At 43.1% G+C, this 26798-nt stretch overlaps 1 protein-coding gene across 3 annotated transcripts; it reads right to left on the bottom strand.

The window, feature by feature from the left end:
- Window positions 1–1572: 1572 nt before the first annotated feature.
- Window positions 1573–24897, bottom strand: EMB1789 (CCCH-type zinc finger family protein). Of its 3 annotated transcripts, none has more exons than XM_087389002.1 (8): window positions 23876–24897; window positions 22551–23608; window positions 21733–21822; window positions 4058–4123; window positions 3667–3792; window positions 3405–3455; window positions 3139–3279; window positions 1573–2759 (listed from the first exon to the last, which is right to left on the bottom strand). In XM_087389002.1, exons 1-8 carry the CDS (start codon window positions 24354–24356, stop codon window positions 1707–1709), a joined length of 3066 nt encoding a protein of 1021 aa, XP_087245128.1. In that variant the 5' UTR covers window positions 24357–24897; the 3' UTR covers window positions 1573–1706. The 3 variants fall into 3 exon arrangements, with proteins under 3 accessions (XP_087245128.1, XP_087245126.1, XP_087245125.1); XM_087389000.1 differs by having other exon boundaries at window positions 1573–2413; window positions 2495–2759; window positions 22551–24897; XM_087388999.1 differs by having other exon boundaries at window positions 22551–24897.
- Window positions 24898–26798: the final 1901 nt, after the last annotated feature.

Below are 26798 nucleotides of genomic sequence, written 5' to 3' on the forward strand. Positions count from 1 at the left end.
AAAAGAAGAATTCATAGTTGAGAAAGAATACATATATGTGTGTGTATGTATAAAGAAATAAATGTTTCTGTGAGATACATTTACTAATCAAAATATGTATATGTATATATTCGTACGTACGTATGTATGTATGTATGTATACGTGTGTGTGTGTATGTGTGTGCATAAATATATATATATATGAGAGAGAGGAGGCAAGAGGTGGAGAGGAAGGTGCGAGGGAATGAGGAATGGAGGGGAGTAGTATTCTCTTTCTTTTTCTTACATTCAAGAGTTTGTCATCTAAAATTACATTGCATTTTCTCATGGTAACTTAGATGTTTGCAAAGTGGCAAAAGGCCTCTCAGGTCATATTCCATTAAGAGAGGCAAAGATAGTGTGAATAAATGCTACAAAAGGTCTCATGGATCATCTTTTGAGGGTGGAGCTTCTGACCTCTTAAGGGTTCTAGGAAGGAGGTTCCAAGGATTAAAAAAGAGCATGGTTGAGGAGAGGGTTAGAACCAAGAATTAATTTCCTTAACATAAAAGTTTGAAAAAGCCTAATCTGTGCATTTAAAGGTGGGAGGCGGTTTTGCAAGAAAGGGCTTGGAAATCTACCTTCCTTCACTCTTCCCCCCCCCCGGCTCCTGCCCCCGCTCTCCCCCTCCCCAACAAAAAAGTGAGACACAAAATAATAGTATATCCAATTGAAATTTTCAACTTTAGTACTTCTTACATATGCAAAGCCCAAGTTTGTTGATATCGAAGGAGCTCTTGGTCATTTCTCCCAATCATCCTCTTCTTTGACCCCTATTTGCAGCTTGAAGGCCTTGTCTAGATTTCAATGTATGCTTCACCCACAAGTAAAATGAGGTGAAAAGATCAAACCATGTTAGCAAGTCAGCATGCATGCCAATAGGTCTGCGGTAGCCATACCAAAAAATAATTAGAGTACTTAGCCATACATATAAGCCAAAATGGAACATATTTTATTTCAACAAGCAATGTGGGAAGTAGCCAAGCAATTGTTCTCAGTGATGCATGTACACTCGCCAAAAAACCATGTTACCTATTCCCAGATCCCATGGTTTTATGCCACTGAGGTAATATCCAAATCGGAGAGCGAAAACATAATGTATCGATAATATCCGAAATTTCAATCACCAAGTTTCAAATTTATCAATCTGTATGAGAAATACAAGATCTTTGCAATTCCCTCCATTTGGAACTTTGAAAGAATCTGACCTGACAACCAAAAACAATTTCACCAGATTGAACATGCTTCAACGTAGCCGATGCCGAAACAATGTTAATCCTAAAGTTAAAACAAGTCAAAAAGAAAAAGCAAATACTATGCAACTACAAATTCTAAATTTCCGAAACAATGAAGTTTTAAGCCAATGTAGAAACCTTGGCCAAAGATTACTCAAGGATGAAAAATGAGAACCACCTTTGTAACTTCATCAGAGAGCACCTCAGGATTATTGGAAGCCGTAAGTTCTCCCTTGCCACTGCCAATTGAAAATAACGAGGAACATGTGCTCCCAAATGGAAACTTACACTTGAACACGTACAATAAAAACTGCTCCTCTGTACATTATATTCCCGCAAAAAAAAATCATGGCCTCACCGTCAAAATTCACTAGCTTCGAAAATCCCAATCTGACAGCCCTAAAGAATAGCCAAATGGAAATACTGCATTCTAAAGCTTACAGATACAAGGTCTTAGCCCATCAGAATTTTACTCAGCAGACTATCCACAGTTGACCGTTTGTTGGGACTTGGAGCATCAGGCTTTACCCTGAATAGACTTAATAACAAACTAGAAGATGTAACGGATGGCTCTGGGGCTGCTGTCCCCTGATCTTCAGACATATGATCCGGTGGTTTAGCCTCTACAAAGGTCTTCAAAGGTTCCGTGTTACACATTTTTGAAGAATCCAAAGCCCTTACTACTTCAGGAGTAGGATTACTGTGGCTCTGATCTTCAGAAAGATTACCCACTGGTTTGATTTCTGAAAAGGCCTGCAAAGGTTTCATCAAATTCATACTTGAAAAATCACAGGGCCTTAAAACCTCTGAAATGGAACGCTCATTAATATGGCTCTTTGGCAGCTGTTCCTGAGTGTAAGATGAAGAATCGAAGCTGAGACCATTTTCATTGCCAGAAGCAGAATTGGACCTTACTATCGGCTGACTCGTTTCCAACGAAGACTGCAGACAATCCATGGCTCTCGTGCTTGAGGCGGTTGTCATTGAGATGTCAGATCCCCGAAATGTGGAGGCAAGTCCTGGTGATTGAGGTTTTCCTGTACTCTCTTTGTTTACTGGAGTTCTTTCTGAAAAGCCGGGATGCAAAAATGAAGCTCTGTACGGACCTAAGTCTGTACCAGTGCCAAGTCCAGATGTGAATGTGGAGGCTGCTTTCCTTGCTGCCAAAAGCACAGCATTATTGTTACCCTCATCACTTGCAAAGAGCTCCTTGTCAGACCTTGAAAATGATGAATTCACACCTTTCTTCATAGGTACCGAGGACCCTTCTATATTCTGCTCTACAAGTGTTCGACTTTGTGAACTTTCATCTTTCAAGTAGCACAGTGCATCAAACAAAGGTGCAAAGTTTGCTGCGTCTTTAACTCCCATACCCTTTTCAGCTACCATTGGGGACACAGTTTTACCATTCAAAGTGTCATCCTGGATCATCCTGCTTTCCTGGCGAGCTTGATGCTCCTGCTCTATTCTTTTGAACAACTCTTGCCGTGCCTCTTCACTTATGGGCTGTTACACAAATTGAAGAGAAAAATAGAGTGAACCATAGCATATATTCAATGGCAAAGATGTGCTCTTATAGCAAGCACGACCCAAAACAACCAATCCCTCACCCCCCAAAAAAAACCAAAACGAAACAAAATATATTAAAAAAGAAAAAGAACCAACAAAACGAGGGACACTTTTAGTTAGCTCTCAATTTCAGCCAAAACCAAGAATTAATATATGCTAAGCCAATAAAGTACAAGTATTAATGTTACAGCAACCAGCATAGCTTTGGTGGCACTGTTTAAGAAAACAAAAGTATCTTGCCTTTTTTAACTAATTAATACATCTTCGACTCATTTTATTATGAATGTCAAGTATCAAGGCTTGTCCTGAAGTATACCTTATGTGAGAATCGACATGACTCGCCATCCAAACAATAGCCCCTTGTATGAAAGAATTTGCAAGAAAATGAGGAGAGGTCATGGGAAAAGGGACACTCGTCTCCTTTCAGACAACACCGATTTATGTAATACTTGCAAACCTGCATGCACACCAACATAAAACAGTTTAATACGATTTTTTAGACAAAACACTTAATGATAGTAAAACTGATAATAATTTCATCACAATTCAACAATTTGTCCAGAAGAGAACTAACCACCTTACCTCAGACTTTGTTTTAGGAGTGATATCATGTGAAAAAGTGCATCCTGTCCCCTGAAATCAGATGTATATGATCAATGCTAGGACATACAAAAAATCATGATTACACTGAACATACACTATGTTTGGCTTTGAAAAAAGAGGAGGAGCTAGACGCAGCAAGCTTTTAAAAGTGCTCTGGAAGCATAGAGACTTATAATTTGATTTGAAAAGCAAGGCATCAAGTCAAACAACAGGTGAAACTTTTAAACTGAAGGAATCATACCTTTGTGCACCTGCCCTTAACATAAAACTCACAAAACTTAACGACTTTGTTCTGTGGAGGTATGTATCTGAGCTTCCGTATGCCAAGTGCCTTTTCTTTTTCAGCTCTTTTTCTATGCTTTGCCCTCTACATTTGCAAGTAAAAATGAAAATTGTTAGCCTAATTTTCTTCTGCAGCTCTCAAACAATGATGAAGATCACAAGCAATAAATCTTGGCTGCCCAGTATGTCATATTGACAAATGCAAAAAGTCATACGCACTAAAGTTTTACAGACATCTTGACAAAGTGGACATTAAAAGAGTATGCCTAGTCTCCTTTTGATAAAGTCAAACATTTCTTCAGACTACAATAATACCAAATGTATAGATCTCCAGTCCAAGAAACACTTACCTGTTTTGCTTTCTTCCTTTCAGCGGTCGAAGTGCGCTTTCTTGTTTTGCCAGCATGCTCCTCAGTCTGTATGGAAAAAATCAATGACAAATAACCCTTTTGTAAAATCATTCCGAAAGACTGATCTCAAATCGTTAATCAGAGAGAGAAAAACAGAACCACTGCTTATTGCTAATAACGTGCAAACATGAGATGTGTGAGAAAGAAGCCGGATTCAAAGTCCAAAGAATGCCTGTTCATCGGATACAGCCTGGATACAACAGGGTACCAAGCTATATGATCTGGCCACGAAGGTCATGACTAGCAGAGACATCATCTTCGAGGAGGAAGAGCACATCACAACACTCCCCGATATTTCAGAGCCCAAGTTAAAAGAAAAAAGCAAGACTGTCCAAGCACACTTCTCGCCACAAATTGAGGGAAACTCACAGGATGATCCTCCAGCTCTTCCTCCCACCAAGACCGTGCCCAAGTGGTACATCAAGATGGTGCAGGAATTCGAAAAGACAGACATTCCTGAGTACAGCAATCAAGGGACAAAGCATTCTCAACGCATTCAGGATCTAGTCCACACACATGTTGGCTACACAGCCGCATCACAGGATATGAAACCTTGCACTTTTGCATGGATGGCAGCAGGACTATGACGATACATTTATTCCTACAGTCTGCATGACAACCATTTGAAACAGTGTTGCCTTTGGCAGCCCATCATGGTTGCCCAATATTGCCGATGGACGTGAAGTCCACATTCCTAAATGGGGACATGAAGGAGGAGGTATACGTTGAGCAGCCTCCAAGCCTTGAGGTAAAGGGGAAGCAGAGTATCATTTTTGCAACCACCAAAAATTTGGACCATCTATTGCAACTCCACAAGGTCCCTCCGCATCCACCCCACATATTTTCCCCTTAAGCAGAGGTGGCTATGGTCAACATTCCGGAAGTGCCAGAAAAAGGACCCCCATCTCCTCTTCAATTTTTTCCACTTTGATTTTCTCCCCATCAGCACCACCCTTTCCCTTGTCACCCAAAAAGATCTACAACTTATCAGTTGAGCTCAAGAGCCAAATCCTTGTGGATTCTCAGATATTCTCACCTGAAAAACAGCTTTCTGCCGTCATGCAAAAAGAGGCACAGACCACAATCATATGCCACAGCTGATCCAGCGGTGGATCAGCAATAATAAAGTGTGCATTCCCACAAGCACATTGAGGTGGACTATCATTTCATCTGTAAGCCTATTGAAGATCAGGTCGTGGAGCTTGCTCAATGTCCGACAAAGAAAATGTGGCTGATCTCCTGACAAAGGTATTGTCTCGCGAAGCTTGAACATCTTCAGCACAGCCACGCTTATGAGAGGGGGTGTTGAAAAAGTCCAGCACCTGGCTATGAGCCCCTTTACGGAAACCTTAAGGCTGCCCAGGGACTTATGTCATGGTGTTATTATGCCCTAGATTTTTGCCAGGCACCAGGGAGGGGCCTGATAGACCCTGCTGACTGCAGAAAACTGCTGCAGACTATGGCAGCATTGTAGCTGCTGCGGGCTACCAGAACCAGTCCCAGATGTGGGCAGCAAAGGCTCAGTAGAAGGCCTTTTATAGGCCAGGTAGGGGAACATTCAGGTCAGGGCCCTTGTCTGTTCCAGTCATCCAGCCAACAAGACTGGTCGGCACCTGGCCAACCCCATAGACCTGCAGTCAGCCAGTCCAGGAGCTGCTGGAATAGCCCCTCTATATAAAACCCACCCCTCCTTTTCAGTTTTACCTATCAGTTCCCTTTCACAGCATCTCCTGTGAATCTATTCCTGCCTACCTAAGCCTATCCTACTGGTACGTTGAGCAGAGTTGATGCAACAGAAGTTCCTTCAGTTTGTTGGAACCCTATATTGTCACAGGTTCACCATTATCGGTTGCTGACATATATAAACAGTTCTATACACTGTTTTCTCTGAGTGGATCTTGGAATTGAATCTGTGTTAAGTGCTTAGTGGTGTGAACTGTATTTCTGGTCAAGTCTCTATTTTTTTACACCATATTCTGATCTCATTTTCCTTGTGCTCGGGCTAGTTCTCACATAGGATTGATATTATAGCTGGGGACAAGAGCACTTATACACAGGTTTGAATTTCAGCCCTGTTTGGGCTCAATGTGTTGTTGCACTCTTATCTCTTTCTGTCACGGGGACATGATGCTGATGGTGAAGTGTCTAAACTAACTGTCACTGAATTTGGCCTAGGGGTGCCAAGCTAGGGGCATCAGCTAATGTCCAAAGGGTACCTATGATTTCATGTGCAACAAGTGCAACTCCTAGTGCTACTAGAGTGGTTCTATTCTCTAAGGTCATTGGTTTAGTTCACTGGGGTCATCCTTTAAAAATTGACCCACTAGAGGTCCTATATACTAGGGTTATTGGTTCCAAGCATTAGGGTCATGGTTTACCGAGTGACCCCCCTAAGGACATTAAAATCCCACGCCCCATTTGCCATGTAAGGCTTGATTATGATGCACACTCAGAGTCTGAGCCAGAGCAGCAGATAATGACAAAATATGAAGAGGGGAGAGGAGAAGAGTGGAGATGAGGAGAGAGGGCACAGCTAGAGAGCGCACCACAAATGACTAACTGTACACTAGATTTAGTTGAAAAAATAGAATATATACAAACCCTTTTAGGGTTAGGGTTAGGGGATCTAACCCTTTCCTTTATAGCAGTCTATAAGGTTAGTGCTATGCACATATGATCACGTGATGGTGCTATGCACACATGATCACATGATGTTGAGCGTGAACTCTCAACACCTTCCCTCAAGATCAACATCATGAAGTAGGCCTTCCCTCAAGATGATGATTCTGGGGAATCGAAGAACGACTGAGCATTACATTCCATCACACCCCTTTAATGGGAATGTCCTTCCTCTGCGTCAAACCAAGAGCTAGTCGGTGTTTCTCGAATAGCTCTTTACCGAGTAGTTTGGTAAAGATGTCTGCAACATTCTCTTTGCTATCACAATGCTGCAGTGTGATATCACCAAGTAACACTCTTTCTCTGATGAAGTGCTCTCTGACATCAATGTGCTTTGTCCTGGAGTGATATACTGGATTTTTGGCCAATGCTTGAGCCGATTGATTATCACAGTATATTGTTGTTGGCTTTGACTCATCAAAGTAATCTGTTTCTGACAATAGTCTTCTGAGCCATATAGTCTCACATGCACCTGTAGTGAGTGCTCTATATTTTGCTTCAGTCGAAGACAAAGAAACAGTTGGCTGTTTGTTTGACAACCATGATATAGCACCTTGACCAAGGAAAAATGCATATCCCTGTGTCGATCTCCTGGTCTCATGATCTCCGGCATAGTCACTGTCACAGTATCCATGCAACCGTGGATGACTTCCTCTGTATTCTATCCCAAACTGTCTTATACCTCTAATGTATCTCAAGACTCTTTTGGCTGCATTCCAATGAGACTGTTTTGGATTTGCCATAAACTATGCTAGTGAGCTTACTGCATAACAAATATCTCGCCGTGTGATTGTCAGATATATAAGAGATCCGATGAGCTGCCTGTAGTATCTATCATTGACTATAGGCTTTTCTGAATCTTTAGTAAGTTTCAAACTCTGTTCCATGGGAGTTGCTGCAATCTTGCAATCTGCCATATGAAACTTCTTCATGAGACTGTCAACATACTTGAGCTGACTCATGAATGTGCTATTTAAATCTCTCCAGAACTCAATTCCAAGCAATAGTGCATAAGTCCAAGATCTTTCATGTCGAACTCTGCAGATAAGTCTTGTTTTAGTCTTCTGATGAAGCTATCCTTGCTTCCTGTCACAATCAGATCATCTACGTACAAAAGTACAATAGTAATGTCTTCCCCTTGAACTTTGTAGTAGAGAGTATGATCTGCATTAGACTTCATGTATCCCAAATCAGCAAAATACTTGTCACTTCTGCTATACCAACTTCTAGGTGCTTGCTTTAAGCCGTAGAGACTTTTCTTGAGATGGCAAACCTTATTCTCCTTTCCTGGTTCAACATAACATGCTGGTTGTTGCATGTAGACTTCCTCGTCTAGATAACCATTGAGAAATGCATTCTTGACATCGAGCTGATACACATTCCATTTACTGAGTGTCGCTAGTGATATCAAGAACCGTATGGAATCCATCTTTGCTACTGGAGCATAAGTCTCATCATAGTCTTGACCATATTGTTATGCAAATCCTTTTGCAACTAGTCTGGCCTTGTATCTTTGAATACTTCCATCTGGATTGTACTTCACTTTGTATACCCATTTGTTTGCTATGGCCTTCTTTTCTGGTGGAAGATCGCATAATTCCCAAGTATTATTCTTATACAAAGCATCCATTTCTTCATTCATAGCTTGTCTACTGCGTCTTCGAAGTACACTGGCTCTTATGTAGCCATGATGGTAGTCATAAGAGCATAGTTGATGGTTTCCACCTGAATTGCTTTGCCTTTCTGAGCATGTGTTAATATGGTTGGTGGTATGCTTTCCCTAGTAGACCGTCTGAGCTATTGTGACGCTGCTTGGGGTGTTGCTGGCAATTCTTGCTCTTCTTCATCAACCTGTTCTGTAGATGACTGTGAAGTCGATGCTTCTATCTCTTGTTTAGGTGAGGTTTTCCATTCTGATTCCTCATCAAAGATTACATCTCTAGAGATAATGACTTTGCGGTTGATGGGATCATACAATTTATATGCTTTGCTTTCTTCATTGTAGCCAACCATGATGCATTTGCGTGACTTCGCATCCAATTTTCTGTGATGATCATCATGTATGTGGGCATATGCTATGCAACCAAATATGCGGAGATGCCCAATGCGTGGCTTGTGTCCAGTGAATGCTTCATAAGAAGTCATACCTTGTATGGGTTCGGTAGGAAGCCGATTAAGCAAGTAGTTAGCTGTAGCTATTGCTTCTGCTCAATACTGATTTGGAAGATGCTTTTCACTAAGCATTGCTCTAGCACTGTCTACTAAAGTCTCACTCTTCCTTTCAGCTCTTGCATTCTGCTGAGAAGTATCTGCACATGTGAATTGTCTTCGTATGCCGTGGTTTCTGCAAAAATTCATGAATGCTGAAGACATGTATTCACCTCCTCTATCTGATCTCATGACCTTGATCTTTCTACCTGTTTGGTTTTCTACCATGGCTTTGAATTCTTAAAATCTAGAAAACACTTCAGATTTCTCTTTCAGAAAATAGACCCAACAATATCTGCTGTAGTCGTCGACGAAGGTCAAGTAGTAAAGTGAACCATTGATGCTGTGGATCTGGGCATAACCCCATACATCTGTATGTATCAAATCAAGAGTACCTCGTGCACGAGAGGTACTTCTAACAAAGTTGGTTCACTTTTGTTTGCCAAAGCAGCATGCTTCACAAACTTTTCCAAGAAACTATAGCTTTGGAATCTCAATTTCCATATCCTGATTCCTTAGATCTAACAAGTACTTGAAATTGACATGACCATATCTCTTGTGCCATTTTGCAGATAGTGACATCTGTTGCATTTGAGCTGACATGGCATGCTTATCTGGTACTGTAGCTAGCATTCTGTATAAGCGTCCTTCCTTGACACCTTTTGCTACTAGCTGACATCTTTTGGATTTGTCTCTAATAATGCATTCATCACCGTCGAAGATGACTTTGTAGTTGTGTTCCGTCATTTGACCTACTGACAAAAGGTTCTTGCTGAGCTTCGAACATAGAGCATATCTTTGACTAATCCTTTTGTACCAGTGAAATTGTTCATAGGGATAACACATGTCCCTTGAACTAGATTCGGTGTTGTCTGCTGTGTAGATGACATTTTTCTGTCCTTATAATGGTTTCATTTCTGTGAACCATTCCTGATGATTTGTCATATGAGATGATGCACCGTTGTCGATGTACCAAGGATCCTGTTCCACTTGGTCGACTTGATAACTATAATCCTCTTTGGGATTGAAATCAGTGTCTAGGTACATTGTATCAGTCTGATGCAATTCCTCGCTTGCAAGAAACATATTTTCATGTTCATTTGCAAAATGACTGTGACTAGAATGTCCACCACGATGATTTCCTCTTCCTCGAGAATTCCCTCGATTACCGCTGGATTGACCGCCTTGGTCGTATTGCTTCTTGCGGCAATCTCTTTCATAGTGTCCAAACTTGTGACAATAGTTGCACTGGATGTTTGACACATTGGTGGATGCATTCCCTCGTCCTTGAAATCTTCCTCCATTGGAATGATTTCCTCTTTGCTGATTCTGATTTTGCTGATGCTGATGCTGATTCTGACTTTGATTTTGTTGCTGATGATGACCACTTTTTTGATATGATCTACCTATGTTTCTGCCTTTGCCCCTGCTTCTGTCTGAAGCTATGAATGCCTGATCATTAGAATGACCTTCACGTGCTTGAATGGCCCGAGTCATGAGTTCTTTACCAAGTAGAACTGACTGAAGTTCTTCCAGTGTCGGAATTTACCGTTGGATGGCAATACTCTGGACTAGATTCTCGTATCCTTCTCCTAGTCCATTCAGGATTACTTGAACCATTTCTACGGGGTTCATAGTCTCTCCTGCTGTTGCAAGTTGATTGTTGTAGTCTTTAATGCGGAGTACATAAGCATGACCGGTTTCACTCCTGTTGCGGAAACTCTGGTTGATTTGGTTTCTCAGGGTAAGAATCCTGGATGTGTTCTTGGACTCGTAGAGAGCTGCGAACATATCCCATGCTTCTTTTGATGTCTTGACTGTGTTGAGTTGTCCTAGCATGACATCTTGCACATTCTGCTTGATCAGGTGATAGCATACTTGTCTTTCTTATCCCATTCTGCTTGAGCTCGGGCAATGGCAAGATCTACTACTGGTGCGGAAACTGTTTGTGTAGATGTAGATCTCGATGTAGATTCCGTTGCTGGTGCTATGACAACAGATGGAGTAGAGCTACTGGTGGCTAGATCAGCCAATGGTCTAGGTGTAGACCCATTGACATACTCCAATTTGTCCTAAAGCACAAGAATGGTCTCCATTCGATATTTCCATGTACCATAATTGGAGTTGTCTAACTTAGCAGATGCCTCCAGATTGAGGTTGCTAGTCGACATGGTGCAAAAAATGTACTCAAAAGTGTCGTGAAGATCTCTATATGAATCAACTGCAAATACTCTGAATATGCCAAGTGAAATCTCTGTACCGTGGGTGAAGATAGAACTGTAGTATATAAAATATAATCTGTATTACAAGGCTTGTGGCAATGATGCCGGGAATAGCCAAGAGGCTTTACAAGGCTGAAATGATGTGCACGATGCCGTGAGATAGCTGAATAGGCTTTACAATGGTGGCATGTGTGTGTGAAATCAAATGCTATCTGCCCACTCAATCAATCTGCAATGCCTCTGAACTCTGAAGTCTGCTCACTGAACTGATATACGTAAGGTTTCAGATAATGTAATGATGTAAAACCATATGTGAGCGTATGGATTGACTCCAAGGAGGTACGTCGGGAATTTCGAGCATGGCTTAGATTGGCAACTTGGGGAAATTCAAAGCGTCCCCTCTATGGCGATCTAGTCTACTCTGATCTAGATCTAAACCAACCGTCAATCGATGAAAGAACAACAAATAATTCCTTTTCTTTTGTTCTTTTTAAGTGCTGGGTCAGATGCGTCAATGTAGAGGCAAATGTGCGTGAAGGAAGTGGTTTTGTCGGCGAGGCTCAATTGTGAGTGTAACTTGTGCCGAAATGTGCGCGTGATGTGACGAGTGCGTAGAGCACGAAAAAACGAGCAACTTTCCTTTTTGGAGCGCCCTCAAATTCTTCCTAGATCAAGAGATATGACTTGATCTAGGTGGAGGGGCAAAAGGAGTGCAAATGGTGCTCAATGATGATGTGTCACTATGAGTCACATGCTGTGATGATGTGGCACTGTGCCTAGCAAGAGGTGTGCCTGTGAAGCCCTGTGCTGAGGTGGCAACTGTGTGCACATGCAGTGTGTGCGTAGTGTGCTTGCACAGGGTCAGTGCTGAGGTGGCACTGATGATGTGGCAGATTATGTGGCAACGATGACGTGGCAGTGGTGACGTGGAAATGCTGACATGACACTGATGACATGGACTGTTGACGTGTCAGTGTCGATGATGACGTGTCCTACTGAGCTGGCAAGGGTGACGTGGCAGATAAGGTCTAACGTGGTAGTTGGAGATAAACTGATGACGTGGTAGTCGATTGCCACATGTCAAATTCCAAACCAAATGTGTGATGACCTTGAGGATAAGGTTCCAAGGGTTAAAATATTGCCACGTGTCAAAAATTTAAACCTTGGATGAGGAGATGAGACAAGTGACGGAATCATACGGGAATCGACGAAATCTTCATAGATTCCGTCATCGGATTGGTTTGAGTCGCCTGTCGTCGGAGTGCCTTTGCATGCAATAGGGATAGATGTTGGAGCCCGTCGGCGTTGCGGGCTGGCGTTGTAAGCAGAAGCTTGGCACTTCACCCTACTGTGCGTTGCATCACCGTAGATGAGCCGGGTCAGGAGTGAGTGCAGAGCAAGAGCTACAGTTCGGGCGTGGAGACCTTAGAGCTCCGTTTAGGCAGTCGAGCGTGGAGCCAAGGCGCTATGCTGGAGACGGAGCCTTGTCGCATTAGATGGTGTCTCTCGGTGGACTGGCAGAGCTTAGGCTTTGCAGGCCACGATGGCGTTCTACTAGCAGACTCGATTAAAGGCGCTGAAGCCATTGTGTAGTCGAAGGAGCTCTTGCTGGAAGAAGCCGAGCGTGCGGGCTGATGGAGCCGAGGTCGTTCGGAGCCTTGCAGAGTTCGTTTGGAGACTTCAAGGCTTTGTTGCTTGGGTGGATGCTGAAAGTGTTGGCAACGGCTGCGTGATGGAGCATTGCTGTGTGGAGCAAGAGGCTAAGCCCGATGCCGTGTGCTGTGCTTGCAAGGAGCTCTCTGTTGATGAAGAGCTGCTTTGGCGGATCGATGACGAGCCAGGGAGCTATGTAGAGCCATCGTTGTAGAAGCTTGTAGGAGGCAGCCGAATTGCAGCAACTAGTGCAGAGGATAAAGCCGCCTCTATGCCGAGTCGAGGTGGATGGCAGTTGCTAAGGCCTGTAGTCTGCCGTTGTTGAGGCCTTGCTAGAGTCTGCAAAGCCCGTGGAGGAGGCTACAGACTTATGTAGCAAATTGAAGCAGACGTGCGAATGGCCGAGTTGCTGCCTAGTTGTAGCTTCTTTGCTGCTTCTTGTTGAAGTATATCTCAGCTGAGTCGCCTTGGAAGCTTGAGTCGACTATAGAGGCTTTAGATGGGCTGGCGGCTCGCGTTGATTGCTGAGTCTATGGAGACATCGCAAAGAAGTCTTTCAAGGAGACAGGCTTGCCTCGACTCGACCATAGAAGCCTTAGCTGTAGGTTCTGGGAGTGCACGTTTGGAGTAGCTTCTTTTGGATCCTCCCACCTATCTCTCTCTCTCTTTCACACAATCTCTCAGAGTCAATCTCTCTCAATTAATCTCTCAATAGAAATCTCTCAAATCACAATGAATGGAAATGGATGAGATTCACGGAAATCTCATGAACATAAGTCTCTCTCTCCCTCACAAGAAACTATCATAAGCACTCAAGCAATGAACGGAAATATGGACGGAAACTATTCAAATGGACGGAAATTTCTCTCATCAATGGAATGAAAGAATGAAAAAAAACACTCAATCTCTCAATCACTCAATAGAATTGCAATGCCTCAGCGGAAGGCAAGGGAGCTCTGATACCATGACAAAATATGAAGAGGGGAGAGGAGAAGAGTGGAGATGAGGAGAGAGGGCACAGCTAGAGAGCACACCACAAATGACTAACTGTACACTAGATTTAGTTGAAAAAATAGAATATATACAAACCCTTTTAGGGTTAGGGTTAGGGTTAGGGTTAGGGGATCTAGCCCTTTCCTTTATAGCACTCTATAAGGTTAGTGCTATGCACATATGATCACGTGATGGTGCTATGCACACATGATCACATGATGTTAAGCGTGAACTCTCAACAGATAAGGGGAGCACGTGCCGAAATAAGAGTGCAAGATGCAGCCCATGAAGGGCAAAATACTCAAGTTGATGCATTGGGGCAGCCAACTCCACAAGTACATAGCTGGTACAGTTGCATTGGGTGCAGACCCAAGTGTACAACCAAATGCTATGGCACTGATGCAAACTCTAATGGATTCTGTGTTGCAAGTTTTAACTCACTTCACTCAGAGCTTTGCTGAGATTGTACATAATCCAGCTTTAATGCTGAGGACAGAGCATGGTTGTAAGACACGACACATTAGACACGCTTCAGACACGAGTGTCTAAAGTGTCTTAAAGATAAGACACGCAAGACACGCCATTGTGGTTATAATAATAAATATTTAATTAATATATGTATAAGTATACAAATGTACAACTTGCTAGCATAGCTAGCTGCTAGATTCTAGAAGTACAATAAGCTACACTTAAATAATGCAAGAAGAAACAATGCACTTGTACAATGTAGTTAAGAGTCAAGACTCGTCACTCAAGACTTAAAAGTTAAAGTTAAGACTCACAACTGAAGAGCTCGCAAGTTTTGAGTACTAAAAGGTTTAAACTGACAATTGAATCTTGTCACTGTGACATGAATGAAAACTGCATCTCGATACATATAATTGAAAGAAAGCTTTCGACTCTCAAGACTCAAATCTCTAAAGATTCATCCTAATCTGAATCTATGAGGTCACTGCCACTGCTAGATCCAAAGTCACCATCAATGATAGCATGGCTAAGTCAAACTCAATGTGTGTTATTACTCCCCACCCACCAAAAAGACACTAGAGTGTCTAAAGGTGTCTTAAGTGTCTTAAGTGTCTTATCATAAGACACGAGTGTCTTAACAACCATGGGGCAGGGGCACAGCCCATACAAGATCCACAAATGCATGTGGGACAGCCACTACGAGAGCCACAAACACCAATGGTATAGCCACTTGCAGTGCCACAGAGGCAAGGACCAAATGGGAATGAGCATGGTAGCAATGCTCAGAATGTGCAGCAAGGGCAGCAAGCCCAACCACAGTATGTGGTTCAACCAACTCACTTTGGAGGAGGATCTATATTTAAGGCCATGACCTCACAGCCAGCCCCAAATGCTTTGTATGCTAATGTGGGGATACAGCCTGGAATGCAGGGAGGCAGTCCCATGGTGTCTCACACTCAAGCAGTACCACCTGTGCCACCATATCCAGCTGTGGGGAGTGCTCTACAGGCTCCAGAAGGACCCCAAGGACAGCAGCCTCTTTATTTGCAGCCCCCTGGCTATGATCATCTAGAACCTAGGCTTAAGATGAAGGATTACAAGGGAGGGGGGGCAGCAGTGAAGTTTGAGACCTTCAATGGACATTCAGATAGGATTTGCTGGAGGTTACTTCCGAGAGTCCTCAAAAATCAGGAAGGCAGCCACATTCCTCAAAGGCAATGCAATGCAGTGGTGGTCTAGTCTTCTTCTTCACGGGCAGACACCTGCTACATGGGTTGATTTCAAGAATGTATTCTCAGCCACATGGCTCACCACAACATGTTGTGGTCTTCCTAAAGAGTTGAGGGACTATTGTACAAAGACGCACATTTCCAGCATGTCACAGTTGATAGAGAATGCAAACACAGCCTATTCACTCATGCAGAGCAGAGTCTCTAGCTTTAAAAGCAACTTTAAAGAGGAGCCAAAGAAACCACAGCAAGCTGGAAAAGTACCTTTCAAATCAAAGTTTGTGGCAGGTCAAAGAAGAAAAGAGCAGCCCTCTTCTCTCATCTCTGAAGAGAGGAATAAATTGTTCGTTGAAGGGAAGTGTTTTCTCTGCAAAGAGACTGGTCATAGGGCAGCAGATTGTCCTAATAAGAAAAGAAAAGAACCTGCAGCAACTTGGGCTAAGTCTAATCAAGGCACAAAAGAGGACCCCAAAGGCAAGAAACCATATCATTGGGGGTGAGCATGATGAGAAGAAGACAGAGATGTGCAGAGCATGGGGCAAGCTACGGGATCAGCATTGTTTGTACTTCTTTGATTTAGGGGCCAAAGCAAATTTTGTAACTCCTAAACTTGCAGCTCAGTTGGGTCTTCGACCTTTGTGAGGCCAATATGGCTAATCCGGAGCTCGATACCCCTGTCACTCCTATCATAGGGAAGCTACGGATTCACATTCAGGGATATGTGGATTATGAGGATTTCTATGTGATGCTTTTACCTGAGTGTGATGTTTTGCTGGGGATGCCTTTTGGATGTACCGTGTTCATGCTATCATTGATACACATGATAAGAAGCTTGACTTATAGGGATTAAACCCAAGTCATAGATGTAAACATGAAAGGGGAATTAGTCCCAATTGTATCTGCTTCGACGATTTCTTCCATAATAAAAAAGCATCTTTCAGCGTATTTGATATTTATAAAAGAAAAGGAACCAGTAGGGGATAAATCTAATTTCTCCAAGCTGAAAAAACAGCAAACTGAGTTTTTATTTCAGTTTCAAGATTGTTTCTCAAATGAACTCCCAGAGGAGTTACCTCCTGAAAGGCCAGAAGATCATACCATTGAAATCATTCCTGGCAACTCTCCACCGAACTGACCACAATACAAGGTTAGTGCGGCACAACAGGAGGAGATCATGTGTCGAGTGAATGAATTGCTACAAAAGGGGCTGATTCAGCCAACCTCTTCTTCATTTTGTTCTCCCGTCCTACTAGTGCAAAAGAAGGATGGATCTTGGGGAATGTGTATTGCCTACAGGGCTTTGAATAAGATCTCTTTCAAGAATCAATTTCCTATTCTACGCATTGGATGACATCTTGGATCGATTAGAGAGATCAGCCATCTTCAGTAGCATTGACTTGAAGAGTGGTTACTATCAGATACGAATCAAGCCCGAAGATGTACACAAGACTGCCTTCAGGACTACTTTTGGGCTTTATGAGTTTCTTGTCATGCCATTTGTCTAACTAATGCTCCTGCTACCTTCAATCGCATGATGGATTGCATTTCCAGAGAGCGCAGAAAGTTTGTGGGTACATTCTTTGATGACATTATTGTGCACTCGAAAGATGAAGAGGAGCATAGGCAACACTTGGCAGTTGTATTTGCACAGCTCAGGAAATACAAGTTGCTGGTCAACACTAACAAGACTGACTTCTTCATGCCAGAGATCCATTTCCTGAAGACATATCATCTTACGGGATGGAGTAAGGATGGACCCTGCCAAGATAGAGGCAACAATCAAGAATTGGCCTCCATTGAAGAACCTACATGAAGTCCATAGTTTTCTTGGCTTGTGTTCATACTACAGGTGCTTCATACGCCATTTTCTTGAGATAGCTTCACCTTTACATGCTTTGCAAAAGAAAGCAGTGCCTTTTCGTTGGGGGAAGAAAGAAATTGCAGCATTCAATGAGCTGAAATAAAACCTATGCTCTGATTCTGTAATCATTTTGCTAGACTTGCGAAAGCATTTGGTTCTTCAATGCAATGCAAGCGGCAACAGTGTTGGTGGAGTATTTATGCAGGAAGGCAAAGTGGTTGCATATGAGAGCAGGCTGCTCCGAGATGCTGAACACAACATAAATGTGTATGAGCAAGAATTGGTAGCTGTAATACATGCTCTTACTGTGTGGAAGCACTATCTTTTAGGTGCTGATTTTTATGTACAAACTGATCACCAATCGCTGCAATACTTTCTCACTCAGAGAAAGTTGTCTGAGAAGCACATGAGATGGGCAAACTTCCTTTCCATTTTTCATTTTCAGATTGTTCATGTGGCTGGAAAGAAAAATGTAGTGCCTGATGCACTTTCCAGAAGGCCACGAGCGGAAGCTATGTCCAAGAAACCACAGGTATCTGCAGTTACTATTGCTTATCACAATGAGCTAGATGCCGTGAAGGAGCAGTATGCTACAAATGATGTTTTTGCACATATTTATGATCAGCTTATGGAGGGCAATTGGCATAATCATTATGCACTCAAGGAGGGATTTATGATGATGCATGGTAAGCTGTGTGTGACACAGCCATTGAGGCATAAGGTGCTCACTGAAAGTCATGCCCCACCATATGCAAGGCATAGGGATATTGAGGCTACAATCAAAGCAGTGGAGCACTATTTTTATTGGCCTTCTCTACGGAAGGATGTTGAGGCTTATGTCAAGACAAGCATCCCTTGTCAGAAGGTGAAGTATGGCAGGTAGAAGCAGCCCGGTTTACTACAACCTTTGCCTATACCAAATAGACCATGGCAGAGCATCACTATGGATTTTGTTTTTGATCTCCCTCGCACTCCTTCTGGTCATGATGGCATATGGACTATAATTTGCAGATTTAGCAAGATGGCTCACTTCATTCCAGTAAGGAAGAAGATTACAGCCGAGCAGATGGCAAAAGAATTCTTAAAGTTTGTTTTCAAGTATCATGGGATGCCTGAGTCTATTGTGTGGCTGATGAGTATGTGGAAGACTTGTGGACAACGTATGAAAAGGTTAAGTATGCCCTTCAACGCAGTCAGGACAAGTAAAAAAGAGCTGCAGATAAGCATCACAGGAACCTGGTCTTCATGGAATGTGATTGGATATTGCTGCATTTTCTTAAGGCACGCCTCAAGAGCAAGAAAGGGAAGGTAAAGCTGTACACCAAGCTGAATATGAGGTACTACGGACCCTTTCAAGTTCTTGGGAAGATCAATGAGGCAGCTTATAGGTTGAAGTTAAAATGAGAGGTAACGGTAGAGTTGCCAGACGCTATCGAGTGAAGTGCAAGAATTATCTTGCAAACGATGCGATCTAGATGGAAGAGAATGAATTGGCACATTCACCACAGGTTTTGCAGCTCTACCTTGAGGCATTTGGTCTCGAGCCTACTGCGCTAGCGGCTCATTCCGGTTCAGCAGAGCATAGGTCTAGAGCATTACCGGACGCTCATGGGGGGGTAGCACCTTCACTCCCACAGTGCAAACAAGCTCACAAGATATCTAGAGGTCGCTTGGTGACACTGCGGTTTCACCCGAGGCATTGATGCTAACAGTGTTTCTGCCATGAGACTTCTATGATGAGTGATCATGACACTCCAGGCAGTTGATACACTACCATATGGATGGATCTGCAGTCCTGATGTATGTGCATTGTATTTTTGGTACTTCATGTGATGTACTATGGATTATGGGTTGTTTATACCTATTGTGATACCCTTTTCTATTTGCTGTAATTTTGGGACAGCAAACAAGATAGTTTGCTGTTTCAAGAGGGGGGCATGTCACCGGGACGTGATAGTGATGGTGAAGTGTCTAAACTAACTGTCACTGAATTTGACCTAGGGGTGCCAAGCTAGGGGCATCAGTTAATGTCCAAAGGGTACCCATGATTTCATGTGCAACAAGTGCAACTCCTAGTGCTATTAGAGTGGTTCTATTCTCTAAGGTCGTTGGTTTAGTTCATTGGGGTCATCCTTCAAAAATTGACCCACTAGAGGTCCTATATCAGATATCCTAGGGTTATTGGTTCCAGGCATTAGGGTCATGGTTTGCCAAGTGACCCCCTTTAGGGGCATTAAAATCCCACGCCCCATTTGCCATGTGTCTGTGTGTGGAGCTTGTGTGGCCTCTCTGATTGCCTTGTGGTACTTGTGTGTCACCTCTCGAAGCACCTAGAAGGCCCTGGAGCCTTTCCCTTGCCTTCCCTTGCTGTTTTGGGTCTTCTCCGCTACCAAAGGAGTCTTCTTCTGAAGATGGCGGATTTTCGCAGCTCTCCTCTTGCTGGCTGAAGTGGATTTTGAAGCTTTCTCCGCGACAGTTTTCCTCCCCTTGGTGTTTCCTGCTGCTGGCATGCTCCCTAGACCTAGACGCCTTCATTCTGGGCCTTTTCTGAAGGTTTTCTTGACTTTCTTTGCAACAGACGTTCTCCGTTCTTGCATCTGAGGCCATATTCTTGGACGCCTCACTCCTAGCCTCTGTCTGGTGCAAGGCACACTCAGTTCTGAGGTGTTTGTGGGCTGAAAACTCCATTCTGGTGGACGAGTTCATGGCAGCTTTGTTACAGCTTGCTGGACACTCTCTTTCTTGACCTTTTATGGTGATGGAAGTCAGTCAAGGGCAGCTCCCTCCTACCAGTCTGCTGTCTGCTGCTCAACCATCTTCCGGGGCTGTTTCGAGCTGAAACAGGCTCCGTTTGTTGGTTGAATTATTGTCTTTTCCTTCTGCTCTGTGCTACTGTCATTCTTGCTGAGTTTTTGCAAGGTTGGATGCTCTGCCGTTGGCCCGGAAGAGGATTGGGGCACTAGTTGTAATACTCTCTTCCCAAGGGTGTAGTGGCAAGCCTTGGGCTCATTAATGGCTTTGATTCATGTGGATGCATTGCTTGGCATGATGCTGGGTTGTTCTACTTGTGATATGCATGGCCACTGAAGGGAACCAAGAGAATAGCACTGGGAGTTGGTCACTGGCACAACCACGGGTTGGCATTGTATTGGGTTGCACCTGCAGGTGAGTTCAAAAAGGGAGTCCCTTGTATTTGAGCTAACCAGTAAATAAATAAATACCGCAAGGGGCGCCAAGTGTTCCCAGCCAACAGGTGTCACTATGTATGCTTTTGAGTAGGGGCATTCTAGCCTCCCTTGTTTTGTATGGTTCAGTGATGCTATGCTGTGAAGTTATAGGCTCTAAGTATTGTATGTGGGCAATGGCAATGGTACATGCTGGCTGCATTTCAAAGTTGTGAGATAATAGTGTCCGTTATACTGCCCTTTGTCAGTCAAAGGCCGGTTACGCTTTCAGTGTGCTAGCCTCCATTCCGTTATACATCTTTACGTGTGTTCATCGATTTATTCAAAAAAATCAGGGTTGAAGAAAGTGATGACAGAAGACAACTCTCTGCATGGACAGATTAAACATTGTGGCCTTGTTGTCTGTCTTAATTTACGTTGGTCCTTGATGATTTGCTCGTGCATGGCAATAGCAACAGCACATCATGCATCATAAACTTCCTTGAAGTTCTGAAGATGGCTCCGTTGTCAGATGCATCCGATAGTGCTCCGTGGCTGCCAAAGAATGAGAGAGCATTTGTATAACAAGGTTTAGCAGTTTCTCATAGCATCAGAAACACTATATATACAGCATCTCTTTTTCATGCATGGCAACTTGCAGGAAGAAAGTTGCAGCTGCCAGCCATTCCTTTTCACCAGCTTACTTTAGAGTCTGAATTTATAGTGCGACATTTTGCATAGCATTCTCTATCCTAACCTTAGTGACTGCCAGAGGAAAATCAAAGTGAATAAGTAAGGACATGAATCCTGGCTGACAATTTCTACAATGGTTCCATTAGCGTTGCATTAAAAATCTGACTCAAAAATAGCTGTAGAGATTTTAAAAAGTGCACCCTTTATGACACATTTACCCATATTAAATACATAAAGTCAGTCAAAACGGCAAGGAACCATATACAGGTGTGACATTGGGATTCCTTTACTCCACATGCAGACAAGTCAAGCCCAACAACATACAGCCCTTCCACTTACCAAGCAGATCACAAACACAGGGTTAGAATTTTAAGGTCAGGTCAACTAAGATGCATGGGCCTTCTTGAAGCACTTGAAAAGCAGAAACGAAATTCGAAGAGAATACCTGAGTGGTCAATATTTGATCATCGCCAGCATCAGTTGTCCACAAGCCTACCTCCCCTTTAACAACCATGGACAAGAGTCCCTTTTTTTTCTGCGCACCAGAAATGCTCAATACTAAGGTCAGACACGATAGAGTTCACTCCAATGAATACTTATCTAACCAATCAGACAAGTGAGGTACTTCTTTATCCTGCATAACTTGTTTTCTCTTCCATTGACAGGAAAGGCATCAAGCAGAGCAATAGCAACTCATCTTCCCACAGGACTACAATTTAAAAAAAATTGCAATCACAATCAAACAAAATTGTGAACTGTTATGGTGACCCACGGAAGGAGTGAATACCATTTCATATGAACAGGTTGCACTGGAATAAATAAGTGGGTTTCTAAAACCCAGAATACAATGCATGCTAACGTCCATTAGGTGTTCAAAGAACTAGTGTACCTTCTGGTCACCCCATCACAAGCAACCAGACTGGGGAAAACTGAATTTAGCATTCCCCACATCCTTGCAAACCTTTCATCCAACATGGACAACCGGAAAAACCACTAGGCATGAGACAACATGTCTCATCACCTCTATTTAAGAGGCAATCCAAAATAATAAGGACCCGGTGATTTAAGGCCATATGACAAACAAATATCCAATTTACTCTGGAGGAACCCAAGGACTCTACCACTCTACCTTTTGAACCATGTCTCAGCTTATACAGTTCGTATTTTCAAAGAAGTACACAGCAATGCATAGTTTGCACGTCATTACAACAATTTGATGGCTCTTTCTTGCAAACAATAAATAAAACACAAAAGGAGGTTTACCTCTGGTAGAGAAAGTTTTTCCTTCCATGGCAGCTCACCCTGCTCTGTTGCCTTCACAGCTGGCTCCTGTGTCTCCTTCTTGCCTGCTCGTTTATTCACACTTTGGGTGACTTTTGTACTTACAGCTAGCTGATTTGAACCCTTTTTAACAGCCAACCGCTGTCCACCATTGCCAGCAGCTCCAGAACCTGATTTGGCCACTTGCTTGGGTGCGCTCTGCTTCTGTTTTTCACTCTTACTCTTCTTTCTTGATTTTTTCTTTGTCTTTTTATTATCACCAAGTGTGTCATTGAATTTGCGCTTCCTATTTGGTTCCTCTGCATCATTTTTACTGACAGAAGACCGTGTAAAGTATCGAGGAAGGCATATTACAATAGGACTCCCCATAGCATCACCACATGTAATTCCTGGTGCCATAGAGATTTGTTGTCTTGTTGTAGTATCATAAACATCAACAGCACCTTTTTCTTGCCTTGCAAAGTCCTCATTGTCAGTGGATACGTGTTCTGAGCCACGTCCTTCAGGGCATTCTTGAGCATCCCATTCCTCTGAAAGCTCCCCTTCTTCGAGATCATGATCGTGCTCATGAAATTCATGCCCACTGATAACATCAACCTCCACGTTTTGCTTGACATTTTCTCTTTCATCCCCGAGAGAATCATCTTCTCTTCTTGGTGAATGCAATCCTGAGAGGTCAGGCTCCAAGCGTACGTTACAGATGGACGGTGTTGGTGCAGTACTCTGGCGATCATCAGGCAAGAAGCTTGAACTTGGTACTGTGCCTGACGCAATATCAAGCGGACATAACAAGGATGGCACTTCTTCTTCGATTTGCCTGCACATGAGATGTGTATCAGTTGAAACACCAGCAGTTGTAACAGCAGCAGACCCATCAATAAGTCCTTTTACCGGTAAAGCGTCACTACAGTCAGCATACTGGAGGCTGGTTAAGAGGGAGTCATGTGAGGTTAACAAGGGTGCGGATGAGCTTATTGACTTTCCATCTGTAACACGAGCATGGGAATGAAGTTCTGATAAGTCAGGGGTGGGTGTAGTACCTGCAATGTCAGAGGAGGAATGCAGGCTTGAGAAAATTGAAGATGTAGTTGCCCTAAGACCTTCGGCAGTATCAGAGGAAGAAAGAACTTCAGAACAAATTGAGGACGCAAGAACACCTGGTGTACAATATGAGGGATCTGATCCTGGTGAAGATAGAGAGCCGAAATTTTCGGATATAATTGGGGCTGTAGGTTGAGCTCCTACGTTAAGGCAAGTAGGATATACAGAAAGAACACGAGGTTTGGGACTGGCAACAAGCTCACTACCTTGAAATTGATCCGGAAAGCCAAGCTGACTCGATACATCCTGGGCCAAGGATGTTCTATCAGCTGCAATGTCGAAGGAATGGCATGTTTCTGAAGGAACCAAGTCCACAGCCTGTGAATGGTGAATGTTATCAAAAGGGAGAGGAATAGCAGAGGGCAGTAGGGAAGAAAGGTCGATTCTCCTGTGAGGGAAACGACCTTTGATGGCACGCGCAGAACCTGAGAAAGTTATACGAGGGGGGGAAGGCCAAGGCGGCTCGCGTTTGCTCCAATCGCTAAGATTGCCAATGAGAAGGTCGGTGAAGCTTTCAAATCGATCACGAAGACAGTTCCTGGGAGTGAAGGAGCCTCGAACGGGAACAGTCGACGGACACCCCCCCTGTTGGTCTTCTGTGGCTGGAATTTCCTCTTTTGCTAGTGTCGGAGTCGCTTGCTCTTCTGCTGTTGTAGGTTTTCGTTGCGCTTGCTCCTCCATAGCCATTGAATCTCTTCATCTATCTACATCGATCCGCCATTTCAAAATGTTGTTTAGGTTGCTCCTGCATATCTATGCAGCTCTTTCCTTCTTGCCTCGCCATCTCCCATCCGATCTTAACCTGTTCCATCACCTAATGGCTTTCTATGCTGCCTTTGCTTAGTTGCGATTCTGAGCAAGCTGCTGCTTTTGCAATTCTTTGGCTGTCCTCCACACCGTCATCTCTGTTCCGTGCTCTTCCGATACTTTCATGACCTCTGAAGAATCGGTTCACTGCTGTTCTTGCGTTTTGTTGCTGCCTTTGCTTAGTTGCGATTCTGAGCGAGGTGCTGTTGCAGGGCGCCTACACCAACGTTCTCCTGCAATTCTTCGGCTGTCCACAACACCGTCATCTATGTTCCGTGCTCTTCGGAAACTGTCATGTCCTCTGAAGAATCGGTGCGGTGCGGTTCTTGCAAAATTGTGTCGCGAAAACAATATGGGAAATCCACTACAGAATCAAACTAGGATAATGTCGCGAATGCCGATTGATGGCGCTCTTCTTTTTCAAAAATTCACGGCAAAGGCGGCGCTTACACTCTCTTCCAAGCTCTCTTTGTATGTGGTAGCTTCATACATTGCCTACTTATTTTTAGTTTAGATTAGATAGATTTGGCTCTAAACACCCCTTTAACTACAACATCTAGAAAACAAGAAAACGAAATGAATCACGTCTTCGTTCCACAAGAAAACGAAATGAATCACGTCTTGGTTCCACACTCTGGTGGTGCGGTCTCTGTTCCCACACAACAAAGCCGGCTCTCGAAACAAGAGAATGACTTTTGTCATTCATAGTGGGTTTGACACCAAGGTGCCTGTGTAGAAATGCTTTCTGCATTTTTTTCAATCTCATTCGATCTAGATGTTGAAATACTGGCTCCCCATACTTCCACTCCGCAACAAGAAAAGTATGTAAAAAGCTGTACAACTTAACCTTGACTTCCCCCTCTTAATTTTGCAATTCGGGAAGACCAAGTTGATGTCAAAGCTTTGCAAACTTATATGAGGGGAAGTGGCTTGGTGAAGTTCTTGTGTTGTATAGTGAACCGAATCTCTGTCTTCATTGAGAAAACGAAGTGATAAGGCACTTCAATGTGTTTTGTACTAGCATGAAATACATTTCCACGAACAAACTGATAATGCAACCCAATGTGTTTTGTTTTAGCATGAAACACAAGGTTCCTTGACGTTGGATGCTACTCATATTATCATAATAAAGCACTATAGGTCTCTAGAAAGAATCTCAAGCTCTAATAAGAGCCTTCTAAACCAAACTACTTCACATGCAACATTGTTGGATCCTTTGTACTTTACTTTCATTGAAGACAAGGCCCTTCTTGTTATGCCATGACAAAGTTAAAGAGCCAAATCTGAAGTTGTATCCATTGGTGGATCTTCTATCAATTACATTCCTACCCAATCAGCATTAATATATCCATAGAAGTGCAAGTTGGCTTCTTGGCATAATGCAATCCATAATCCCATGTACCATGTAGGTATCAAAGTACTTTTTTTGCTATAGTGAGCTGAGTCTAGTGATGAGTTGTGCCTAAGAGAGGTTGTGCCTAGTGATAGTCAAGTAGAGCAAGCTATCGAGATGAGTTGCTGATACTATAGAGGATCCAAAGTTAGAGAATAAAAATGTCGACATTTTGCTATTGCTTTCCATAGGAATTATAGGCTCACAGTAGATAAAACTACTTGAGTACCCTCTGAGTATACTTGCCCTGAAGAAAGTGTGATGCATATGTCATCCCTCCAATTTCTATCCAAAGAAATTCATCAAGTTCTCCCATGTCCTTCATGTCAAACACCAAGGTGAGCAAACTTTCTCTTCTAGGAGATGACAATGAATCCTTGCATTCCATGCATGCAGAGCTTTTTCAAACCATAAAGTGATTTTTGCAACTTGCTAACTTTCTATTCCATCTTATTGACAACATGACCTAAAGGTTGTTTCACGTAATTTCATCGTCCAAAAAACCACTGAGGAAGGCATTATTCACATCCATCTCATGGATGGGCTAATCAAAGTGTGAGCAGGAGCTATGGTTGTATTGATAGCGATCATCTTTGCACATTCATAATCCATGCCATTATTGTTGGACGTATCCCGTGGCTACCAAGTTTGCTTTGTATCTGTCAACCTTTGATGGGGACTTTATGCTAATAATAATCCTAAGAATTGTCCTCCTCGTAGGCATAGTGTGCAATGTGCATACTATGTGTATTGATTGCCTTGATGTTGATGAGGATTTCAAGATTTGTTGGACTAGCCATTTGCTAGAATTTTCCTACATTTTGGTTTTCAACATCCTCAAATACCACCTTGATTATAGAACTTTGCCTTTTCTTGTTGGAGACTATATTGGCTTCCTCCTCTTCCAAGGTTTCATTTAGCTCTAGGAT

This window comes from Dipteris shenzhenensis, chromosome 17 (genome assembly GCF_047967505.1).
Source record: "Dipteris shenzhenensis isolate YYH24624 ecotype China chromosome 17, Dip_SZ_1.0, whole genome shotgun sequence".
In the NCBI taxonomy this organism is placed as follows: domain Eukaryota; kingdom Viridiplantae; phylum Streptophyta; class Polypodiopsida; order Gleicheniales; family Dipteridaceae; genus Dipteris; species Dipteris shenzhenensis.

Bases quoted from the DNA above. Each gene is read 5' to 3' on its own strand.
- EMB1789 (XM_087388999.1), bottom strand. From the start codon at position 24,356: ATGGCTATGGAGGAGCAAGCGCAACGAAAACCTACAACAGCAGAAGAG. The intron at 21,823-22,550 runs GTAAACCTCCTT...TCTGGTGCGCAG, and splicing joins AAAAACTTTCTCTACCAGAG to AAAAAAAAGGGACTCTTGTC. The intron at 4,124-21,732 runs GTATTCTCTTCG...TTTTCCATACAG, and splicing joins ATCAAATATTGACCACTCAG to ACTGAGGAGCATGCTGGCAA.